At 32.6% G+C, this 25,894-nt stretch overlaps 1 protein-coding gene and 1 pseudogene across 1 annotated transcript; both read right to left on the bottom strand.

The window, feature by feature from the left end:
- Window positions 1-2,335: 2,335 nt before the first annotated feature.
- Window positions 2,336-11,714, bottom strand: LOC129313151 (G-type lectin S-receptor-like serine/threonine-protein kinase At4g27290; annotated as a pseudogene).
- Window positions 11,715-11,774: 60 nt separating this feature from the next.
- On the bottom strand, window positions 11,775-12,860 carry LOC129313150 (G-type lectin S-receptor-like serine/threonine-protein kinase At1g61370). The gene has a single exon (XM_054956097.1). It carries the CDS (start codon window positions 12,276-12,278, stop codon window positions 11,880-11,882), a length of 399 nt encoding a protein of 132 aa, XP_054812072.1. The 5' UTR covers window positions 12,279-12,860; the 3' UTR covers window positions 11,775-11,879.
- Window positions 12,861-25,894: the final 13,034 nt, after the last annotated feature.

The raw sequence follows: 25,894 nt of genomic DNA on the forward strand, positions 1-25,894 counted from the left end.
AAGTCAGGTTAGGTATAGCCAATGGTATAGGTAGTGTTGGGAAGGGCAATGACCACTTTTTGCCTCTTTAAATTTGTCCATTCTTGCGGAGAAAAGGGAGTGGAGTATTAGATAATTTATCAAACAATGACTACTATAATAATTGAGCAATACTTGTACCTGAAATTGAGACAGTTAATAATTTGAATGATTATCTATCTTCATTGTTGCTCGGAGAACCCAGTGAATTCTTCGGTTGTGATATAGTTTGCAAATCAACACAAGATGAAGATAGCTTCAATGACTTGTATTCAACTGAATTTCTGAACTCTATTTCGAGCTCATGCCTACCTCTTCACAAGCTGATTTTGAAAGATGGTGCACCAATAACGCTACTTATAAATGTTGATCAATCTTCAGGTTTATGCAACAGTACTAGATTGAGAGCAACTCATCTTGGAACGAGTGTTATTGAAGCTATCACATTGAATGGTTCAAAGCCAAATGAGAAGGTGCTAATACATAAGATGGATGTGAATTCTTCTAAAAGTAGATGACCATTTCGAATGCAAAGAAGATAATTTCCTATTAGTCTTTTTTTTGCTATGACAATAAATAAAAGTCAGGGAGATATGTTGGATTACAATATGTTGGATTATACTTGCCTAAACCAGTGTTCACACACAATCAATTATATGTTGCACTTTCTAGAATTAGAAATACGGATGGATTGAAGATTCTTGTACATGACAAACACAATTTGCTAAGGAATAGAACTGCAAATGTTATGTATAGGGAGATATTTAATGATTTATTTCCATCAAGATGAAATCCTTTTGTGACTTGATATCTAGATCAAGGTATCTTATTGTTATGCAAGCTATTGTAATCCTTATTATTGTCGTCATTTCATGTATGTTCATGTTATATGTTGGTCATGCAATGATATCCATCAGGTGATTGTTTTTAGATACCATGTTTCTTGCAACATGTTTTCTTCAATTTATAGAATCAAAGTAATCATACATTACCGTAGATATGTAACTTTATTGAATGCCATTTTAATAAATTATGTTGTCATGTATTTTAATGCTTCCTATACATCGCACGTGAGTAAATGCTAATTTTTGAATATTTAGGGTGATGAGGAGAGCTCTGGCCTCTTGAATGCTAGATTAGGGTGGAGGAAGAACATCTTTCTTCATCATTTGTTCATGTGTAGCTTGTGCTTGTGTTGCTGTATTGGTGTATTTTGTGTTGTTTCATGTACTTTGTAATTTTAATTCCTTATTTTGCTTGAAATATAACTTCGTTATTTTGTTGAGTCCCATTTGCGATGTATTTTATGAATTTTTGCTTGTTTTAAGTTTATTAGGGTAGAGGGTTTCATCATTTTCTTAACTTAGAACTTGGTTAACTAGGACAACAATATTGAGGTATAACTGATAACTAAGTATGTGTCTAATTTTTAGTTTGTCAAAAGTTTATTTACTGAAAATTCATTTGACAAAAGTCATCAGTTTAATGAAAGTCAATTATTGTAATGAAATTTTTATTTGGAATTTGGATACATATTTTTAAAAGTCAGTTTGTTAAACTGAAAGTTGTTTGGATTAATGATAATTTATACTTTTAAATATGGAATGATAAAAAAAGACATTAATTTATGATAATTTGTAATTTTTTATACAAATGCAATATATTAGAAATGTTTAAAAATGTGAAAAAAATTTAAAATAACATAAAATTTAATATGTTAAATAATAAGAAAAAATATAAAATTTAATATTGAAAAAAATGATGTAATAAATAATTCAACATTCATTAATATTAAATAATAAGGATAAAAATATAAACTTTGACCTATTGAACAAAAATTATATAAATAATTCAATAACATTAATATTGAAAATTAATATGATTAACTGTTTAGTCTATAAAATGTCTTGTTACAATATTTTTCAAAAAAATTTGTTGGAAACCAAACTTTTATTGATTTGATCTATCAAAAACTTGCATGCAATTTCTTTTTACATAAAAATCATGGGTGTTATGGTCATAAAAAATAAGGGGAGGCCATATTTTTAAAAGCACATCTCAAAAGCTTCCCCATATAAATTGAGGAAAAGGACTTTCAAGAGCTTTTTGAAAGGACTTTTGGAACAGGCTTTGAAAAAATTTAGAAAACCAAACAACTTTGATTTCCTAAAGTTCCCAAAAGTCCTTCTCAAATGTCAAAAGTTAAATACCCAAATGGGCTATCACGTAATCTTACTTTATTACTGAAAGAGAGGACATCAGTTTTTATAAAATAACTTAAATAACTTTGATTTGAAGAGTGACAAAATCAGTAGAATGAACGTAAATGGACATGAATTTGGTGCTCAGAAATTCAATTAATTAATAAACAAATGGAATAATATCAAAATTTGGATTGTCAACATCATATACAAATTCTAACTTCTATACAGAGAAAAACAAACACTTCTTCTCCATACGGATTTGGTTGCTCCTCTCCATGGCTCCACTTGTGCCAATCCTTCTGTACAGAGTTCAACATCATCGAGCTTCTAACAAGGTAATGGTTACTTCGTTGGTGGAGTTAATTTCCATCTGACTTGTGTTGGAATTGGTTTCAATGAAATCTTTCTTGGTGTAGAAACCAGGCATTTTAGGTTGAGCCAATTCAGTTTCACTTCCTAACATTAGAACCACAGAAGGCATGGTAGGCCTGTCCTCTGGGTATTGTTGGACACACAAGAGGCCAACATGAATGCAACGTAGTACTTTTGATAGATTGTAGGTTTCCTCTAAGTTTGAGTCTATTAGTTCCATTGCACTTCCTTCTTTCCACAGATTCCAAGCCTGTACCATAACAAACAGTTGTTAGTCACATCTCATATTTTTGTTCTTTTTGGATGCTGCATGTCATTTCTATCAGGAAACTTCATATTTTCAAAAGAATCAGTCATGTGTTGAGTTGTAAAGATTATGTAGTGTCATGTTTTAATTGGTCAAGTTGAAAGTAAAGATGTAAAACAACTGTAACTATGTTCTATCTTCTAATCATCTGATAAGGAGAGTCATCTCTCTTTACCAACTGGAAAAACTCACTTCAGCAGTCAGAATTTTGTTTTAAGATATCAAAATTGAGACTTTATATAGTACGCTTACATGACCAATCAGGTTAAGGGAGTGGTCTGGATGATAAAACCCTCTACTTCTCTTCCCACTTATAATCTCTAGTAACAATATGCCAAAACTGAAAACATCTGATTTCACAGAAAAAAGGCCATCTGCTGCATATTCTGGCGCCATATATCCACTACAGTACACCAAGAAAACAGATGTTATTAAGGAAGATTCAGAAATGAGTGCAAGGAAAGCTTGGTGTGAGATACTCACTAAGTGCCAACCACTCGCTTTGTGTTTCCTTCAATTTGGTCCACTCCAAAGATTTTAGCTATACCAAAATCTGATATTTTTGGATTTAATTTGTCATCAAGTAGAACATTACTTGCTTTAAGATCTCGATGAATGATCCTCAATCTAGAATCTTGATGGAGATAAACAAGACCCCGAGCAATTCCGCAAATAATGTGGAATCGTTTAGACCAATCTAGCCATTTACTTTTGGTGTCATCTGCACATAAAAACATAAGTTGTCTGATTTAAATTATTCTATTTTAACAATTCAAGTATCATATATAGTAAAGTGATACTAATATCATTGAATTAATCTATCCTAAGAAAAACTTTCTAGAAATGTTCATACCAAAAATGAAACAATCCAAGCTGGTATTAGGCATGTATTCATACACCAGCATTTTGTCATCTCCTTGGATGCAACAACCAAAAAGCTTCACAAGATTCCGGTGTTGGAGTTTCGCTATCAGTTTCACTTCATTCTTGAACTCAGTTATTCCTTGCCTTGAACTTCCTGAAAGCCTCTTAACGGCAATCTCTTGTCCTTGTGCTAACTTTCCCTGCATTTCAACATATGCAAGTATAATGAGATAATTTTTATAGTATGAACACTTCAAATGCAGCTATCTTGACGCCAGGAGAGTTGATACTCTATACACAGGTCCAAAACCCCCTTCTCCAATCTTGTTCTCTGATGAGAAGCTGTTAGTTGCAATAGCTAATGTTGAAAAGTCAAGCAATGGTAGATCCAGATCATCCACACTTTCTCCCCTGTTTTGATCTCCTTCATTGTCATCAGGTTTCTCTGACAAAATGGAGATAAAGCTTTTATTTAGTACTTAGAAGGATAATTTACATTGGGTTTATTCAAGGACTAAATTTACTGCTTCCCACTCCAGTTTTCAGTTGGTTTTGCCTAGAGTTTTACCTTCTAGATGTTTATGAAATCACTTGTGCAGAAATTGTTTTTCAGTACTTGATGAAGATTTTCTTTCAGGTGAGAATTTGCTATTTCTAAAATGATATCAAACTCTATTGCAACAATCTTTTTTCCAGATTCTATGCAGTACTACCAACTCGCTCAACAAATGAACATATAAAGATGGATTATTTCATTCATGCACCTAAAATCATCTCGTCAAATTGAGTACATAACTGTACATACCATTATATTTGTCAACTACAGCCAAAGTTGTATTAGGAAACAGAAAACAGAAAATAATGTGATTAGATATTTACCAGTCATCTTCCTCTTCCTCTGATTTTGATGATAGATATAACCACCAAAGCCTAGTAAAAGCACCACTGAAATTGCACCCAAGGTTGAGACAATGATTATTGTCAGCTTCTTCTTGCTCACATGTTCTTCCTCTTCATGGTTGAACATAATTAAACCAACAAAAGAAAAGAGTAAAATCAAAGATCTATACATTCAAGGATTTCATAGAACTCTACACAAAGTTTGTCCTTACCTAATTCCGAAGCAGCCATTCGAATATACAGTTCCTGCCCGTCAGAAGAAAACTGTCTGATATCATTTAAGTCCCGAAACCACATGACACAGCCACTGCCTGCTCCTGTTATATCTGAACTTGTATAGGCCATGCAAGAACAATTACCAAGACACTTCTCTCTGCATCCCTCTAGAGTCATACTCTCATCTATCCAAGTGTGTTCAGTTTCTGGTACTTTCAACCCAGTCAATCTGATAAACCCATCCTTGCTTCCACTGCTACAGTTCAATGCTTCATTTCTCACACATCCTCCTGACCAATCCATTGAGTTCCAAGCTTGTGGTATCTTAGGCTTGAACCCTTTCAGGCATTGGCAAACAGGCGAGTCACTGATCATGCAATTCCCGTTGGGTCCACAAAGCTTATAGTTATCACAATAATCCTTAGGCAGTGACTGATAAATCATCCAATTTTGATCTGGTTCAACCCACACATAACGATTTGCCTGAGAAGTTGTTTGGTTTATCGCCAGTCTTGAGATCACTGAAGTGTTATTAAGGCTATAGGTGTAGTAAACCTCTTCCGAAGTGGATATGAAGTTGAAATCATAAATTGGGTTTGGCTTTAAATCTGGTATGCCACTGAAATATAAACCATTCCAAGGTCCAATTCTCATGAACTTGTTTGATCCCTTCATAAGGAAGAACTCTGGATAGTCATGAAGCAATAAATCCCATGAAAACCCACTTGGAGTTGGGTCATCTGGGCTCCTCCAAGCTGTTATCTTCCTATTTAGACGAGCTTTCAGGTCCCATCCAAGTTTCATCCCGGGAAGTGATGTATCAGAAGGATAATCAAAACTTTGCCACAAGTAAACTTCTGGGTTTGCTTCATTGACATCTCTCAGCACAAAATTTCCAGAATCTAAGAGCTCTGCCACTGGATTCTGAGCCTGCTTGGTTAAACTCGCGTACCAGACGACTGTGTTGTTCTGGGTGAGGACGAGGTTGCCGGTGTTGTTTACCGTTAATACGCCGGAGGAGCCGTTGATTGGGTTGTTGCTATTTGCTACCCAAACAACAGTTTGTGGGATTTTCCTGTACCAAATTCCCAGGTAGCGTTTCTCGGAGTTTCCCGGGGTGAAGAAACCGAGCTCAAAGTTTCCACCCTGGGAAACTAAAGTTGTTCTTGAGGCGTCACTGAGGCTTTGGGACTGACGAATGGAACTAACAGCCATGGAAGCTTTGAAACCAGAGACAAGAACATAAGCAACGATGCTCATCGTGAAACATATGGTGTCCATTGTTTGAAATTTCAGGGTCTCGGGATTGATGATGGAGTGATTTTCCGTGCTTTTGCAATCCAAGAATTGTTGAAGCCGTAAAACACTTCAAAGGTTTGACTATTGGCTCCGGTGACGAAGGGCATGTGAATTAAATATAGCTTGCAGGTTTTGTCCGGGTGATCAAGTAGGATGGGAAAAGAAAAATCAGGTTTGACTTTTGACTATTGTCATCGAGTTTTTCATGCGATGGCTGTACCGATTTTTTTTTTTTAAGAATTGAAATATTTTTTAATCTTTTGTACATTTTACTTGAATTTCTTTTGCTTATAATAATTATGTTGCATTGATGTGAATATTCATGATATAATTATTTTTAAAAATTTATTACAATTATTTTTATATAAATAAACTAATCAATGCCGAAACAGACCATATGCTTTACTAAAACTTGTATAATAATTGACAAAATCTTTTTCCCCCTTCCCCACAGAAAACATCGTATCATTGTAGCAATATATGAGTCTCTTTTGCTCGTCTTAAAAACTAATATAGTTCTACTTTACTGTCAAAACTTAAAGCAATAAAAATGGATGTGAAGTAATATAAATATTTACACACCCATTAGTATGGGTAGCATATAAGATCGTATCATGTATACACGCTATATATATATATATATAAAATTATATATGCCTGCCCCTAGTAGAATGGATAAGTCTGCTTCCTCTTCTTTTCTCTCTCTCTCTCTCTCTCTCTCTCTCTCTCTCTCTCTGGGGGGGCGGTATGGGTGCATTGCAGTGCACTCCAGACTTTGATATTTGGTCTTGAGAAATATTTTAGAATATTGAATGAGATTTCAATTTTTCGGCTGAAATTCTGGTCCCCAAAAAAAAAAAATTCAGTGGAGACACTAACATACATAACAACGGTCAAATTCAGCGGTTTTTACCTTCTAATTCGAAAGCGACCCACTTGGCTGACTTTTTTATCGTTTCTTGACATTCATTTTCCTTTGACAAAAATATTATCTAGTGGTAAGTTTTTTTACTATTTTTCAAAGAGCTATTGTCATTTAAAATTTTCAGAGTATAAATTTTTCAATAAAAATTTAGCTATTATTATTATTATTATTAATGTATGTTTAAATATATTTTGAATAAGTAATTTGAATGCTCAACCTCCATGATTGACATGTGACCCTGAATAAGAAACTATAGTCTCCAAGTAAGAATGGAGAATCAACTATTAGCTTTGATTGTGTATATTTTCTGCTAATTAAGAGTCTATTGTGACCATCTTGTAATTTTCACATTTATGGAGTCCTAGTATTTCCAAACTCTCAGACTTTTGAAACACCTTGGAATTATGAGATTTCCAGTGTTCTGCATCAATTCAGCATCCAACTGAATTATTAGTCAAACCTTCCTCTCTGAAATTATTTGTTAATCCCACATTGAAAAATCTTTCATATAATAGATTATAGTGAGCAAAATATATTCATGAGTTAATTCATTCATATTATTGTTTTTAATGTGATATTTTCAAGGAATTTCCATGAAGCTTCATGTTAATGCCTAGCATGAGAAAACATCTAGATCTTTTGATACTTATATTTTACAAGTGATAAATAAGGCATAAGCAAAGTTTAATCATTGATTTTAATTTATCAAAGAAAATTTTAACATTTCAATCAAATACATTATCTTTTATTTTGAAAAAGGAGATGGGGGCCATGTTGTAAAAATTTTAACCTCTGACTAGAAAAATGGGGTCAAGTGGACCAGTATGACTGACAAAGCAAAACCTGATGTATTTTGGTAAATAAAAATTAAAGATAGGAAAACTCAAATACACCTAGTGACAATTAAATCTTCAACAAAGCTACTTGATTTGGCCTTCCAATATGCATATACCAAGGTACGTAAAACCGGACCGGTCATTAAACCGGTCATGGCACTGGGTCACGGGTTAGTGGTTCAATCAGGGTTGAACCGGTAGCAAATGATCATGATTAAAATAATACAATTTAAATAAAAAGACATTAATTATAAAAACATTCAACCAAATCCAACACTCAAAAGTCTAACAATAATAAAATACTATATTTTTGGACTTAGCATGCTCTATCTCTAATTTTTCATTTTTTGACTTCAATTTTATTTTTTTTTGTTATTTTTTTTCCGAATTCAGAGCTCTGAAAAATTAAAAATAAAAAAAAATTAAAAACGACGTCGTTTTGGGGTAAAAGTCTGAAAAAATATTAACCCGGTTAACCTAATCAACCCACCGGGTTATCCGGGTTATACCGGGTTGAACCCGGGTTGACCGGGTTACACCGGTTCACTCCCTTACCGAGTTAAGAGCAAACCCAGATCGAACAGGGGACCGGTTCACCGGCTTTCGGGTTGACCCGACCGGTCCGGTCCAGTTTTCAATACCATGGCGTATACTGACTAACCACATCCAAGAATAAAAATAACAAACCAGACTCCAGAATAGGCATAAATCCTCTCAAAGTAGGCCTAGAGGCTTTCTTAGGTCATGCAAAATATCAGCAGTATTATAAAATACAAAATCTAATAGTAAGTCATTCTTTTCAAAAACTATAAATAACGGGACTCATTTTTTAGATTCTATATAATATACAAAGGCTTCTGTATATAACAGAAGCTAGCTGCAACACATAAGCATGATGGCATTATCTGGCCTGTAGCAGAGTCATAGTTATTTCATTGGTTGAAGAAGACATCATCAGTGCGTTAGAACAATACTGTCCTTCAACTGAAGCCCTTTTTGGTAGGAAACCAGGCTCATTTGGCTCAGGCAAGGCATTCTCACTGCTCAACATTACTACTATTAGTGCCATGTTTGGCCTATCCTCAGGATGCAGTTGCACGCACAGAAGAGTAACATGGATGTATCGTAATACTTCTGATAAATTAACATTGTCCCCCAAACAAGCATCTATTAAATCTTCTGAGTTACCCGCCTTCCATAGTCTCCAAGGCTGCAAGAATTTAGAGCATCTATAACCTCAACCAGTGAGTTACAGCACTGTAGGTAAAAATGAAGTTGAAAGTTCTCTCACTCACATAGCCGATAAGATTAAAACCATGGTTTGGATAGGAAGCCCCATGGTTTTTCTTTCCACTTATTATCTCTAGAAGTAACACACCATAGCTGAACACATCTGATTTATCTGAAAATATCCCATGAATAACATATTCCGGTGCCATATAACCACTAAAATAAATGACAAAAGAGTTAATTATTTGAAAACAATTGTAGAGAATATAACAAGGTAGCATAACAAATCTTGAGATACTTACTATGTACCAATTACTTTCTTTGTATTTCCTTCAATCTGGTCTCCTCCAAACATCCTTGTAATGCTAAAATCTGAAATTTTTTAATTTAACTCCTTATCTAACAAAATGTTACTTGCTTTAAGATCTCTATGTATGATTTTTAATCTAGAATTTTGATGAAGATAGAGAAGTCCTCGAGCTATTCCAAATATAATGCACAGACACTGTGGCCAATTTAGAGATTTACTTCGGTGAAAATCTGTCAAGTTTCATATCTTAAATCAAAACACGAAACAAATGAAGACTTTAATTAAGCAAAGTACCAAAACTTTTTCAGAAACAGACCAAAAAGAATGGAATCTAAACTTTTGTTGGGCATGTATTCATGGATGAGCATGTTCTCGTCTCCTTGAATGCAACAGTCAAGAACCTCAACAAGATTCATGCTGAAGTTTCACACACATTGTAACTTCATTTTCAAACTCATCCAATCCTTGTCCAGAACACTCTGACAACCTTTTGACATCAATCTCTTGTCCATCTCCTAGTATACCCTAAAAATTGGCACTTAAAAACAATAGAATCACGATGAATCAGAAGAGAAAGTTTGTCCTTTGTTCTTTCCAGGAATTTATTATATGTACCCTGTATACAGGTCTAAAACCACCTTGGCCAAGCTTCTTGTCACTTGAGAAATCATTAGTTGCGTGAACAATTGTAGCGAAGTTCAATAAAGGCAGCTCTATGTCTTCTTGCTCTCCTTCACGGACATTGTCTGTAAAATATTTTCTGTATCATCTCAAGTAACAATAATAATGTCTCCATCATAAACCACAAAATAGAGAACTTCTATTTAAGAGTTACAGTCGTGTGTATGCCATCAAATGCAAAGCTCGTCCCTGTTGAAAATTGGGGATTATTGAGAAAGTTACTAGTTTTTAATGATTTTCATCAAATGAAACATGGGCAGAAACACTTTCTTCTTTATTTTTCTTTTTTCTTTTATTTGGAAGCCTAACAAGAACATTCCAAAAAGGTTTCATACAGTCAATAATTAAATTCATTATAAATTTCAAGGAAGTAACATCATCTAATTCCCTAGCAACATTCCCATGTTTTAAAAAAACAGTTGTTTCTCCGTTCAGAAAATAAGATTGTATTCATTTCATTGATAGATCGGCTGCAGAATGAAATTTCACAGACAATAATAAATTAATGGAGAGGTGACCGGGTTAAGAAAGTTTACCTCTTTGCTTTCTGTTCCCCCTATGAACATACGAGAAAGCCGAAAAGATAACAAGAACCAGGGGAAAAGTAGCTGATATTACCACGACCACCTTTTTCTTATTCTTTTCTGCTTCTTCTTGTACAGATTAAGAGAGGAAAGAATCAGCACCCAATCAATATACTGAAAAATGAAGTATAGAATGGCAATAAAAATATTGAAGTTCATACCAATATCAAAATAAGACATTCAAATAAACAGATCTTGCCCAGGGACTATAGCCACTCTCAAATCAATGAGATCACTAAACCAAATGATACAACCACTACCTCCTCCAGTAATGTACAAGTTCGCATATGCCTCACGGGAGCAATTTTCCCAGCACTTAGCCTTGCACTCCCAAAGTGTCATGCTTGCATTAACCCAAGATTTTTTTGTTTCTGGAATTCTTAACCCACTAAATTTTCTAAAACTATCTTTATCTTTGACCCTGCAGCTCCATGGATCAATGCGCACGCATCACTAAGTCCAGTCCAATGCATCATACCTTTGAGGTGATTTTGGGTTGAATCCTGCTAAGCACCGGCAACGTGGTGACTCACTTGCAATATAATTTCCATTGGGGCCATAAGAATTATAATGTCATAGACATCTGATGGTACATATGAATAAAGTATCCGACTTTTGGTATGCTCATCCCAATTGTAACGCTGATGAGAATAAACAGTTTGGTTTAGAACAACTCTCTTAGTCACAGATTTGTCCCGGAGATTATAAGTGTAAACCACCTGATGCAAAACCAAAAGAAATTAAACAGAGATAATCAAACAACTCAAATATCAGTTTCATTGTTATCAATGAGAGATTTATCAAACAGGAAATTTGTATCACCAGGTCATCTTCATTGACGATAAATTGCTGCTGGAAAAGTGGAGTGCTTTTACCTCCAATCGTAACTCCATTCCAAGGTTTATTTCTTTGGTACTCTTTTGAGGCCTTCCACATTACCAACTCAGGAGGAGGTGCAAGTACAATACCGCAGGTGTAAGTCCCTAGGAGAAGGGTCGTCCTAGTTCCTCCATGCTGTTAGGCTTTGATTTAGCCCAGTTTCTTGGTCCCACCCAATCTTCATTCCTGGTAAAAAAGTATCAGAAGGATAATCAAAACTCTGCCACAGGTAGTTTTGAGGATCCTGGTCTTGTTCATTTCTCGAGACAAGGTTTCCAGAGCCTAGAAGTTGGGCAATTCAAGCCTTGTATTGTTGAGTTTGCTGACCAAACAACAGTCTGATTCTGGCTGTGCAGCACAAGACGTCTCTCTGTGTTTATGCTCAACATACTTGAGTTTTCCTTGACTGGTTTTTCACGGTTGGCCACCCAAAAAACAGTTTTCTGTGGGATGTTTCTGTACCAGATTCCAACGCATCGGTTTGTGGAACTACCTGGGCTGAAGAAGCCCAGTTCAAAGATCCCATCTTTAGACACCAAAGTCCTTCCATCAGGAAGTGGCTGCTTATGGGTAATAACATTTGATGCAGAAGAAGAGGGGGCGATTATCAATAACAGTTTTGTAATAGAAAGCAAAAGAGAAAGAACGGCCATTGCTTGGTTAATTTCCAGACGACCACTTTTCCTATTCACAAGACCTTACAATGGAGAGACGAAAAGTTGCATAGGAGTTCGAATTTGGGAGAGTTAAATTGTCAAAGCTGGCACTTCTTTGCCATTCCTCGGGCAGCAAAACTATTGGTGGAGAGAAGAATAACAGATGAACAATTTGACCAAGCACTAAAAACTCAGATAATAGATGGTTCTGCAGAGTCCAAGCTACAAAACCGAGATATTCTTGCTCTTCATTCATGTCACGGATCAAAATTTGATTCCAATCACTGTCCTGGAACTCGTTATGAACAGTGAACTCAAGCGTGTTTACTCGTTCTGAAATCCAGGTTACGCATCTTGCTTTTGGTCAAGCAAGTTACGCCTTTAGAAGAGTCATGGGGAAAAAATATGCAGTAGTAGCATATCGTGTGGAGGATACGAAAGCATATAAATGTCAACACTCAGCAGAGAAAAGACCTTTTAGAACTACAGAACCTTGAATCAGGCTTGTTTCTCACGTGTATTGAAAGAATCGGTTCCTGAAGGAAAGTAGACATGCAATATTTGATGTTGATGTGCTGGGGAAAAAAAGTTACAGTAAAATTAACAAAAAAAATCTGCTTGTGAACTGTGAACTCCACTGCCGTTCTGATGGACCCCATGGCACGGGTGACATAGCATTAATGGCAACGAAGCCTGAGGATGGTAATCATGAGCATGGTGACATAGAAGGAGCCCAATACTTCCAATCCAACGTACCTAAAGACCCATTGCAACATATTGGAGGTCCAATGACAAGAGCCCGAACCAAAGCCATGAAGCAAGCCTTGTTCAGTCTTGTGCAAGAAGTTCAAGAGCTTGGAGAGCATTGGGGCACTCCCCTCAAGTCCAAAGGAGAGCATCTATACGTGTATAATGTATTTAAGATCCAAACTCATGAAGAGTCAAGCCCAAGAGATGCAGACCTTAGCCCAATGCAAGGAAGACTACAAGTTGAGCCTCTTGCATGCAAGGAGGCATGAAACCCTAGTAAAGAAGTCAAGGGTGGCGTGATTTCAAATCCTTTATCATCCTTGATTGTCTCCTAAATTATTTCCTATTTTAATGGTCCTTTGATTTGATTTTCTATTTTGAGTCTAGTCAAAGGTTAGAATTAATTATAATATTAATTTCTAAATTTTGTAATCCCATAATTTTAGGATCACATCTCCTAAATTATGTGGCTGAATATTTTATCATTATTTCTCCTTTTAGTATTAGGAAATTAGGGTTTTAATTTTAGGAAATATTTTTCTATGAGCCTATATAAATTAGGCATGCTCCCTATTGTAAACGACACAGAAGTTGAATGAAATTATTCATTTTAGAGTTTATAACTCTTGTTAGCCTTAGTGCTTTGTGGTGGTATCCCGTGTGAGAAACCGACGTGATCAAGAGCGTGATCAACTCTTGTGGTGTCTTCGAAGGTTGAGGTTCCTAGAGGCAGGTGTTCTAGAGGATCTTCTCCTTGATCATTATCCTATTGTTTACTTCATACCTTTCTTTATTTCCGTCATAAATTTCGTCCCTTTCTTTTTGTTCTTGTGTTTTTGTTGTTTCAGGGTTCTGTCCCTAAACTAGCACGATTCTGCTTCCGTGTCCCTATCACGTTCTTCCCAAAAACACATAGAAATAGGCTCCATTAACGCGGGAAACTTTGGGGTTAGTCCAATTGCAAGATGCAGGTATTTGTCTGAGGGAGAAAGATTAATGTTCAATTTTAGATTTAATGTATATAATATCAATTTAAGATGAAATAGTATTTGTCTCAGGGTGAGGGAGGGCAAATCGCCATTCGCATTTTCAAATCAACAGATTGTAAATGATGAAAGGGTTAAGATCAAATTTTGCTTGTCTACTTATTTTTTTTAAGAATATTGAGCACCCTATACTTTTAAATAAAGCAATTTTATCCTTGATTTTTTTTAAGTTTGAAAAAGCTCCTTTATTAGGAAGCCATAAAATCTTATCGTTATATCATGACGTGGCAACTCATATAGCCTAGGGAAAATTTGAGTTGGCTTCGTAGGTATGGATTCTAACCTTCTAACCATCTGAGTTGGCATCCAAATAGGAGAAGAGGGACACATCATAAAAAGGAGGAGGAGGAGGAGGGGAACACTCCACGCACGCACGAAAGAGAAAGAAAAATGAAGAAAAGAATGAAGACAGTTAAGGCATTTCAGACTAAAAGGGAGAGTAATAGATGAGATTACTCAAGACCCATTGATGATTAAGGGTTATGATTGTGCAATTTGGATGAGAGTTGCAGAAAGGACAGTGCAATTGCAAAATCTTAAAGTATGGTGGAGTGCATGTGTGTGAGGAATCTTGAGGGCAGTGGAGACAACAAAGCTCAACAAGTCGACACCAACTTTAAGGTAAAGCATTAAATGTGACAATGAACTCTTCTTTGTTTATATTAGTTGAGTGAAATATCATCCATGCCTTTTTTACTATATTATTGTTGATTTGAGCATGCTATCATTGAAATGAATGATAAGGGGAAAGGTAAAATTGAGGGTAATGACCCAACTAGTGTTAATTTCATAACCCAATATCTTAAAGTCGTTGAAGAAATAACGACTTATTAGGAGTTAGCAAAACAACATGCGAGTTAAGGGCATAATTAAAGAGAGAATTAAATAGGTCAAAGGGTGAGGGTGTGTTTGCAAAATCATATTTTCAAAGTAATGAAGGCAAGGATAGACAATTCAATGGGAAATGGAGACGATGTTATTGATGTCATGAAGTACTTGGATGAGGCTTACACAGGGATAGGTGATTCTATTGGTCATGATTTGGGGACAATGACATTGAGGAAGAGGAAAGTGACGCTGAGGAAGAAGAAAAGACAATGAGAAAGCGAAAAGTGACATTAAGGATGATGAAGAGAGGCTAGAAGACGATGATTCAGATGATGAGGATTACTTTAAATCAAAAATGGGTTTAGAATATAAAGTTAGGCCTATCAAAGAGGATAGAAGGTGAAAGGATGATGAGTATTACTTGGATGCACCCTTGTAATTTTGCTTGCCACTGCATTGTCGAAGCAAAGCAACCCTCCTTCTATTGCTTCTCATTTTTCACGTCGAAGCCTCAGCCATTCTAAACACCAAAAATGGTTGTCGCTGCAACTAAAGAAGATAATAAACTTGGTTCAAATTGCCTTCAATTTTAAAGCAATAAGCCACGTATATGGTCAAAGGAGTGAAGTTTAGATATGTTAGAGGGCCTCCTCAAATTTTCATTGGGCCCCATGCATTGCCACATCATGATATAACGATAGATTTCATAGCCTCCTAACATAGGGACTTTTTTGGATCTAGAAAGAAAACTTTAGGAGAAAAATTATCTCACTTAAGAGTATGAGATATTCAATACTTCTAAAAAATAAGTATAAGAGTAAAATTGAACCTTAACCTATGATGAAAATAATAAAGACTACATAGCACCATTTTAAACTAAAACAGAGCCACTAGTCAATCCCTTTTTCCATAAGCAATTCATCCATATTAATGAAGCATAGAAAAGTAATTTTCCAAGGGCCCATTTTGGGATTGATTCTAAAAAAAAATTAATTATGTATAAAGTAAGTATGTTTGGATATTATTTTTAAAAAATTAATTTTGATAAAATTGATAATATTTGAATGATTTAGTTAAAATCAATTTTAAATATACACATGATCATAAAAACATTAACTTTTTTAAAATGTAAATATTAATAAAATTGTATACAATATTATTAAATTTACTAAAACCTATGTAGTGAATATCATATTATTAAATTTTAGCATAAGAAGTTTCTTTACTATTATTATTTGTTCCTCATCTCATTATATACCCATTTAAGCCTAAATATCTGATCCCCTCGACAAACCCACTTTCGTATATCTTCTCTCAAATATCATTTCTTGTATCCCCCACCAATATCCTCAATCCACAGGAAGAATTCACAAGCCAAGACATGGTCCCAGTTCATAAACCCTTAGAAGCAAATTGGAGGTCGGACTGGAGATGGGAGAAGACGACAAAGAGACGTGCAATTGGAGGTAATTTCTAATGAACAGGTTTGAAACTCGCTGGAGATCGGAGAGGTAGGTCAGACATTGGAGAAGCTGGTCAGAATATGTGTCGCTGTAGGTGGGGGGAGGACGAAGCGCGACTGGTGTGGAGATATGCCGAAGCTCAAATGAGATCTGAAATTGGCTGCAGGAGGTGTGGGAGGGGCACTTCTGGTAGGAAAAAATTCCGACAAATAATAAATGAGCTAACGTTATAATTTTGAGTACAGATAATTGATATAAAAAAAATAAGGGTGTTTGGGTTTTTTTTTTTTTACCTAAATCATAGTTTTAATAAAAATAATCGATTATAAGAGAAATCCAACACCAAGTAATTCAGTTAAGAAAAGTCTATTATTTATTCTTGTAACTTCAAGAACAATATTATATATTTTTGACAAAGTCTACTCATTATATTTACAAAAAAATATTAAGTAAAAAATAATTATCCTCAAAATGTGTAAAAAATTTTAAATATTGAAACATAAACTTTTTTAAAAAAATTTTATATTTAAAATAAAGATAATAATACTGCCTTTAATTTTATTTATAAGTTATTTTCACATTTTTTACTAAATTAAGAACGATTAACTTTGTTTAAAAATTAAAGTTTCTCACTTTTTTCATATTAAATGTATTTTTAAAATATTTTTTACATCAATATTTAAATGAGATAAAATTAAAAAATGTACTCCTTTTGCTCAAAGACATAAAGCATTTTTTTAAATTAAATGTTCAAAATTATAAGAATTTTCAATTTTAATGTGTAATTAATCACTTTTTTTAAAGATATCCTTGATAAATAAACCATTCAATCCTTTATATTTAAGTAAGATGTTCATTAAATAACAGAAAAAATAAAAATATAATATTAATTTAAAAATAATTAATTGATTTATTGGGAATGTAATTTAATTAAAAATATTATAAAAATATATTTTTAAATAAAGGAGTAATAAATGTCTCCTTGAATTGTTCTATATATAAATATGATGGAAGGGAGTATATTGAACGGAATTATATTATTTAATTAAAGGATGCATTATTTAACAGTGAATTTCCTTTTTTTTTTTTTGGTTTTATTGTCGAGGATTTACACCTCAATCCGGTAAACTCGTGATACGTTGTTGGATTCAAAGAATTCGACTAATATCAATCCAAATGTATATGGTTGTCTCTAATCACGTTTAGACTTTGGAGCTCCACTTTCCCACTTGACGTCAGATTCATTTAACGGATTATATATTTTGGAGACAATTGATAATTTAATATTTTAAAAGATGCAATGTCACATCAACATTTTAAAAAATGGCACTTTGTCACCCGAGACGAATAATGAGACTTAGTGATACTAATTTAGAAAAATAGGCCCCACATATTGATGCCACATGTCGTGAAAAATTTTTATTAAGTGAATCACATTTAAAAATTACTTCAAAAAAATATTTATAGATAAAAATCAATACAAAATATATTATTATTAAAATAAAAATGTGATTTGTTGGTACCATTTCATATTCATCCTCACCTCTCCATCTTCCTCCATTGTCAACGGTGATGACAGCTTTGCTTGAGCTTCTTCTTCCCTTTCCTTTCTTACTCTTGGACACGAGATTCCTTCCTTCCTTCCTTGAAATTGGATGAGTTTAGTTGAATAGTCCTTTCAACTAGAATAAAAAAACGAGTTTTGCGCAGTTTAAGCTGCACAGTCCTAAGTAGTATCATCATTCTCCTAGAGAAATAATAGGGCATATATGCACAAAATTCTTCACGCTCGTCCAATCTCCTCCTTAAAGAAGTCTGAAAACAAATGCAAAATAAAAAATAAAAAAGAAGGCCGGAAAACAATCTCCTCCATAAAGAAGGCATAATAACTAAAAATGTGTAATGTTTTACACAAGCAAACCCACAAAACAAATGCAAAATACCCAGAAAATGCAAGTCCTCCAGAATCAGCCACACAATCATGCGAACTCAAATAGACATGTACCATCAATGACAAGAGATTCATATAGTGTGTGTGACGAGCGAACCGAAGGCGATCTAAATCTACTCTTATGAATTCTGGGCTAGCATTCGAAGGAGGAAGAAGAACAAGCTCAAATATTCAAAAACTAATCAAGAACTCAAAATCTAAAAATGGCTAAATCCACGGAGAACGTGACTAATTGACCATGGTGCTTTTGGAACGGCAACACTAAATCTAGAGGGCCCGTGTGCTCAGTTGTCACTTCGATCTAAAAACACAATCAATCTCACGAGTTAAGAGAAAGATTGAGAAGAAATCACTCACACTAGTATCGACGACGAAGAGGAGGCTCCGTGGTGAGGTGGTGATTCAGAGAGATTAAGGTCTGATGAAAAGGTACCGGTGAGGATTGAAGGGAGATTAAGGAAGATGAAGAACATAACATACATGGCAAATAGTAAAAAATTTCCCCTACATAAGTGGCATCAATGTGGGGGATGTCTAATTAAATTGACAGTGTTAAGACGTTCCATTAATCTTGGGCGATATTGTTTGATTTTTAAAAATATTGAGATGATATTATACTTTTTAAAGCATTAAGATACCAATTTAGACTAGATTTGTACTTTAGCCAACATAATATGTAATTGTGAAAAATTATCTCTTATTTGTTATGTCATAAGCATGTGACATTCAATACAGTTAAATTCAATCTAGTTAGGGTTAGCTTTTCTTAAAAAAGAAAACACTTTTTTTTTTAAATTAATCAAACTTAAAACTTCATCCTTGAGCTACTGTTGTCCCTTCCACTAAACCAACACTTGCTGGTTAAGCACCTTCTTAATCTTCACGCATAGCGTATATTTATTTTACAATTTTTTTCAATTTTTTATTAAAAAAATGAAAAATTACATCTAGATTTCATATAAAAAAATTTATTATCAAAAATTTTTATAAAATTTATAAAATATTCTCAAATCCGAAACTTTGTGCATTTACCAAAAAGTTTTCAATATTCTTAATAATTGAACAACAAATAATGACGATTGATTAAAAGAAATGATTAGTTTTTTTTGGATAATAAATTCTCTTATATGAAACTTAAATGTAATTTTTAGAAATAATTATTTTAAAAAAAAGTTACTTGATTGAGATTGATGGGATATTTATTATATTTTTTATATTTGTTGCTATTAAAAATTGTTGGAGAATGTGAGAGAACGTAATAATTTGTGATTCAACATATGTATACAAATACAAGTAAAATTAAAAATATTTTTTCCGGATAGAGTTAATTATTTATTTGGAACTTAGAAGTGCCTTGAAAGAAAAAAATAACGGGAGAAAGTGTAAAACATGTGGATTGAGTGAATTTTAAGCATATAAATTAATAACACCCCTAATTAGTAATTAATATTGGTCTTCAATCATCACCAAGAAATTTTTACATAAACTGAAAGTACCACCTCATTCATACTCAATTCCATGAAATTTACATCAATTCAATTAAATAAAATCTCTTTGGTTTTGTGTCTTCTCTCCTCCTACCGTCATTGTAAATGAAGAGAGAGAAGATAAAAAATTAAAATAATTTAGAGTAACATAAATAAAAAACAAGGTTAAATAAATAAATGTGATTAAGGATCAACTCCTGTGATCAACTCTTTGTAGTAGTAGCTACTGCTATATATATTTTTCGTTGTTATTAAACAAAATTAACATGATATGTTTTTAGCAGATAATATAAAAAATACATGGTGCATGAATGCTTGTAAGAACTTGTGGTCATCATTTACCTTTATTTAAAGATTGAAGACTTTGCTTTAGTATGGGTCAACTCTTTCATGGAGCCATGGAGGCCACCGCCCACCGCAACATCTAAGGTCGTCCCATGTGGTATTCAATAGAAAACAGCTCATTTTTCATCATTAAAAATATGTAATAAGTATTTGTTATATTAATATCAGCATAACTATATTACTTACGTAGTTATTATTGTTTATGTTAAATGAAACGCATATGTTTTTGTTTGATTTTTTTTTTATTTCATTTTGAAACTTGAACGAATAGAATCTGAACTCATGCAATGTGCAAAAGCGTCTTCAAATTTTGGCCTAGTGCTATACCTATGTGAAATTACATCATTTTTTTTTCACACATTTTTTTTTTTGAAGAATTTTAATTGTACTATATTGCAATTAAAGTGATGTGCTATTGATTTAATAATAGTATCATTCTCCTTTTAAAGGCAAAAATGCTAACGTCGGCTTTGACGTCATTCAAAATGTCCTCATCAACACAACGAGCACAAATACAAATTGCGTCCATAATGACGTGGCAGGTATCTGAACCATGCTTAATTAATTTCTTCACATAACCTGTCAATCACGGGTGTCATTTTCGTGTATAATTTTCTTAGTTTGATGCCTCGATTCCCCAGCTCCTTTTCGAACTATGAATTCTTTTTTTTAATTCAAATATTAATTATGTAAATATTTTATTAATATATAATTTATAAATATCTTTATAAATATTTTTTAATATTTTGTCAGAGAGGAATGTTTAAATTTTTCCAATAAAAAAAAACAAAAACATCATTTTGGTCGCCAAAAAATCACACATCCCAAATTAACAGTTAGTGCTGGTTGGTTAAAAAAAAAAAAAACAGTCAGGTTGCTTGACAAACGACGGGAGCCTAAAAATCACGTGGCTTAGAAACCTAAATCATATAATTCATCCGGATCAAAATATAATTATTTTTTAATTAATCTTGATTTGAAATATGAGCAATCTAGTAAATGTAATTTTTTTATTTTACCCCTTATACTTATTACCTAAATATTTATGTAAATATATCTCCTACTTATCATGATGAGTATTGGTAATTAAAACTAAGAATAAAAAAATAATATACTCCCTCCATTCAAAAGTGTAAATCATTTTTTGAGGAGTTTGATATTAAAAAATGTAAGGTATTTTTAGCCTTTTGAGGTGTAATTATTATTTTTTTTAAGTATCCTTATTAATAATGATTTTATATTTATCGTAGTGTGTTTAATAGGAGTAAATATGAAAAGATAAGATTAGTTAAAAAATAAGTAACTATTTTATTGAAAAATAAAATTCAGTTAAAAATGCCTTATATTTTTAAACGGAGGGAGTACATTTTTATAAAAATGAGGACTGAATTTTTTTTAAAATTTATTTATATTTTGTACGAGAGGAAATATTTCGCGGAGAATGATTATAACATAAATTCAAAAATTGCGGCCTGGAACTTTAAACCCAGAAAACACAATTAATTTTTTTTTTCCCAAATCACATTTTAAATCCAAAAACATGGTTATAGGAGATGTAACCTGGGTACACTTTTGACTAACCTCAATTTTGACCTGCCACTATTTTGTCTAGAATCAAGTTCGCAAAATCAATTCTACCCAATTATAACTTTAGCTAATTCAAATCTAAACACACTTTCAAAAGCCAAACCATACAGTGTTAGGAGAATTTTAACAAAGACCCCTTGATCATGTTTATTTAAATTTAAAGCATTTAAATTTTTAAAATTTTATTGCAGTCTTGGGGGTACTAATTTAATATTAAATTTTTAAAAAAATAACAAAATTGCCCCTCATTTAAATTAATATTAGAACTGTCATATTTTACTTATTAATCGCCCTACTTCATTTGTTTATTTACTTACAGAATATTATTAATTGCCCTGCTTCACTTATTCATTTCCTTGGAACAAAATCAAGTAAAAGTTTGGCAGTGAATAAGTGCAGGAGGACAATGAATAAAAGTCAGTAAGTAAATGAATAATATATAATATATGAATCAACAATGTGTCTTAAAATGATTTAAATATCTAAAATGAAAACAAGTTAAATAAGGCAATCAATAATATTTCGTAAGGAAATGAATAAGCGAAGTAGGAAAATGAATAAGTAAAATAAGGAAGTTCTGATATTAATTTAAATGAGTGATAATTTTATCATTTTTCTAAAAAAATTAATATCAAAGACTGTAATATAATTTCAAAAATTTAGGGGCTTTTAATTTATATAAGTGTAGTTAAGGAGTCTTTATTGAAACTCTACCTATATGACTTCTATTTCTTTCTTTTTTTATTATCTATACAATTTCTATTTCTAATAAAAGTCACTTTTAATTACTTTATTTGTTCATTTTTCTAGAATAAAATCAAGTAACAGTCTCGTAATGAACAAGTAAAATAGGGCAATAAACAAGAGTACTTGAGTAAATAAACAAGATACAATATATGAATCAACATGTTGCTCTAAAATGATTTAAACACCTAAAATAAAATCAAATTAAGTAGGGTAATTAATAACATTTCATAAGTAAATTAACGAGTAAAGTAGAACAATGAACAAGCAAAGTAGGTATGTGCTAATATTAATTTAAATGAGGGACAATTTTGTTATTTCCATAAGAAAGTTTAAACTGCTAGTCATTGAAAATTTAAAACTACTACTACTTAATAATATATATTATGTAAACATCCCCTCATGCATGTATACAAAGTGTACAATAAAATATGAGCATATTGTCATGACCTTTGTGGATATATTGGTCATGTTGATGATTATACTAAAGTCATGTTTGCTTACTAGAGCATAATGAAATGAAATAGATTGAAAAAATAAAAATAAAAATAAAATTATTAAGGAGATATGTGAGTACATTTATAAGAGGAAAGAGTAATTAAGTTCATGAAGTTGAGAATATGATTTATGAAACTTTTGAAAGGTGTGATCAGTCCCACATCATGATTGAAAATTATAATGTGTAATTAAATAATTTTAGGTTATGTTTGGATGGGTGGATTTAAGTTAAAAATTTAGATTTAAAATCTCATATTTGAAATATCACATTTAAAATTCATAAATTCTAAATTCTTTGTGTGGATGATAAAAAAAATTTAAATTACAATATTAAAATTCTTTGTTTGAATCTAAAGTAAAATTTTAAATTTTAAATTTTATATTTGAATTTTAAATTTAAAAGAAACTTGGAAGATTGGTCAAACTTGACGATTTGAATGGCCAATTTTGAATGGGATCAGACAAACAAAGTCGACTGGGATTGTAGCATCGGTGATGATCGAGATAGGACCCCCGATCGACTTCCATCTGGGCCAGATTGATGGTAATGAATGGGACCTAATCGACGAAGATGAAGGGGACCGAATGGCTGACTTCTACCGGCATCGAACCAGATTGATGGTGACAGTGACTAGACTGAAGGTGATGGTGACTAAAGGCAATCGTTCAGTCCTCGCTTGGTAGAAGTTGGACTTTCAGTCCTCATCATCGCCGTCGGTTCAATCTTGATTCTTATCATCGAAGTTGTTAGTTCAGTCCCAATAAAAGTCTACCATTCGATCCTAGTGATCGTCATTAGTCCGTTCTCAGTGGAAGTCAGTTGTTTGATCCCAGTCGTCACTGTTGGTTCGATCCTTGTGGAAGTCGGCCATTCAATTTTGGTTGTTGTTGTTGGTCCAGTCCCTGTGGAAGTCAACTGTCCAGTCCCCGTCATCACCTTTGGTCTGGTCCTTATAGAAGTCGGCCGTTCGATCCTTGTCGTCGCCATCGATCCGATCCTGGTGGAAGTTGGCTATCCTATCCCTGTCAACGGTGGCAGCTTGTTTTCGTCAACTTTGGCAATTCAATCTAATTACTGTTGGCTGGTCGATTAAATCTTCATGCATTTAGATCAAATTACAAAAGAGTTTGAGTTAAGATTTGAAATAACATGAGTTTAGAAAGGATTTCAAATTACAAAGAAACTAAAGGAGAACTTAGATTTGGATTTGGATTAAATCTAAATCTATATATTTTTAATTATTCAAATAATAAAATTGACTCAAATCTAAATTTAAATTCATGTGCATTGAAACATAACATTATTTTAAACATCTTATTTTTGAGGAATTTTAATTGTACTATATTGTAACTAAATTGATATGCCCTTGATTTAATAATAATATCAATCTCCTTTTAAAGGCAAAAATGCTAACATCGGCTTTGACGTCATTCAAAATGTCCTCATTAGGGGTGAAAATAAGCTAGCCCCTTAACAAGGACCTAGGCCTAACCTAACTTATTTATTAAATAAACTTAAGTCAGACTCAAGTATTTAATTAAGTTTATTTAGTTAAATAGGCTAGGCCTGTTTTTTTAAGGCCTAGCCTACGAGCCCAATAGACCGGCCTATTTATATTTACACACACACACACACATTATGTGCTATATTACAAACACACTAGTTTCACCATATAATTTTTAATTAATTTATTTTTTACTACTTCTAATTATTTTTAATCATATTTAACTTATATATTAATTTTAATATTATTACTTTATTGTTATATTATATTGTAGTTAGTAAGTTTTTTCAATTCTTGTATATTATAATTGATAAATTAAGTTATATATTATATATTATAATAGCCCTAAAATATATTTGAGATGTTTAAAACTAAAATATGAACATATTTAAAAGGCTTTATTTTTAAGTAAACTTCTAAATAGGCCTGCAAGCCAAGCCAGGCCAGGCTTTAATAGACTTAAGCTTGAACCTTAAAAAAATATTATATAGGCTTTAGGTCAGATAAGCCTCTAATTTACAACACAAGCTCAAGCTTATTTAACTAAAGTCTAATTTGATTTATCCTATTTTCACCGTTAGTCCTCATCAACACAACGAGCACAAATACAAATTGCGTCGATAATGACGTGGCAGGTGCCTTGGGATAAACAATAAACAAACTTTACTGCATATAGGATGGGGAAGATTTTAATAAAAACCCCTTGATTATGCTTATTTAAATTTAAAGCATCTAAATTTTTAAAATTTTACTGCAGTCTTGGGATACTAATTTAATATTAATTTTTTTAAAAAATAATAAAATTGCCCTTCATTTAAATTAATATTAGAACTGCCTTATTTCATTTATTAATTACCCTACTTCATTTATTTATTTACTTATGAAATATTATCAATTTTTCTATTTCACTTGTCCATTTTTTTTGGAATGAAATCAAGTGAAAGTATGGCAATGAACAAGTATAGTAGGGCAATGAATAAAAGTCAGTAAGTAAATGAATAACATACAATATATGAATCAACAAGTTATCTTAAGATGATTCAAACATTTAAAATGACAACAAGTTAAGTAAGGCAATTCACAATATTTCGTAAGGAAATAAATAAGTGAAGTAGGACAATGAATAAGTAAAGTAGGAAAGTTATGACATTAATTTAAATGAGAGATAATTTTGTCATTTCTCTAAAAAATTTAATATCAAGGATTATAGTATAATTTCAAAAATTTAAGGCCTTTGAATTTAAATAAGTGTGGTCAATGAGTCCTTATTGAAATTCTACCTATACAATTTCTATTTTTTTTTAATAAACTATACGATTTCTATTTCTAATATAAGTCACTTTTAATTACTTTACTTGTTCATTTTTCTGTAATGAAATTAAGTAAATGTCTGATAACGAATAAGTGAA

This window comes from Prosopis cineraria, unplaced genomic scaffold (assembly GCF_029017545.1).
Source record: "Prosopis cineraria cultivar Desert tree isolate PC_DT_omini unplaced genomic scaffold, ASM2901754v1 PC6, whole genome shotgun sequence".
Classification (NCBI taxonomy): Eukaryota; Viridiplantae; Streptophyta; class Magnoliopsida; order Fabales; family Fabaceae; genus Prosopis; species Prosopis cineraria.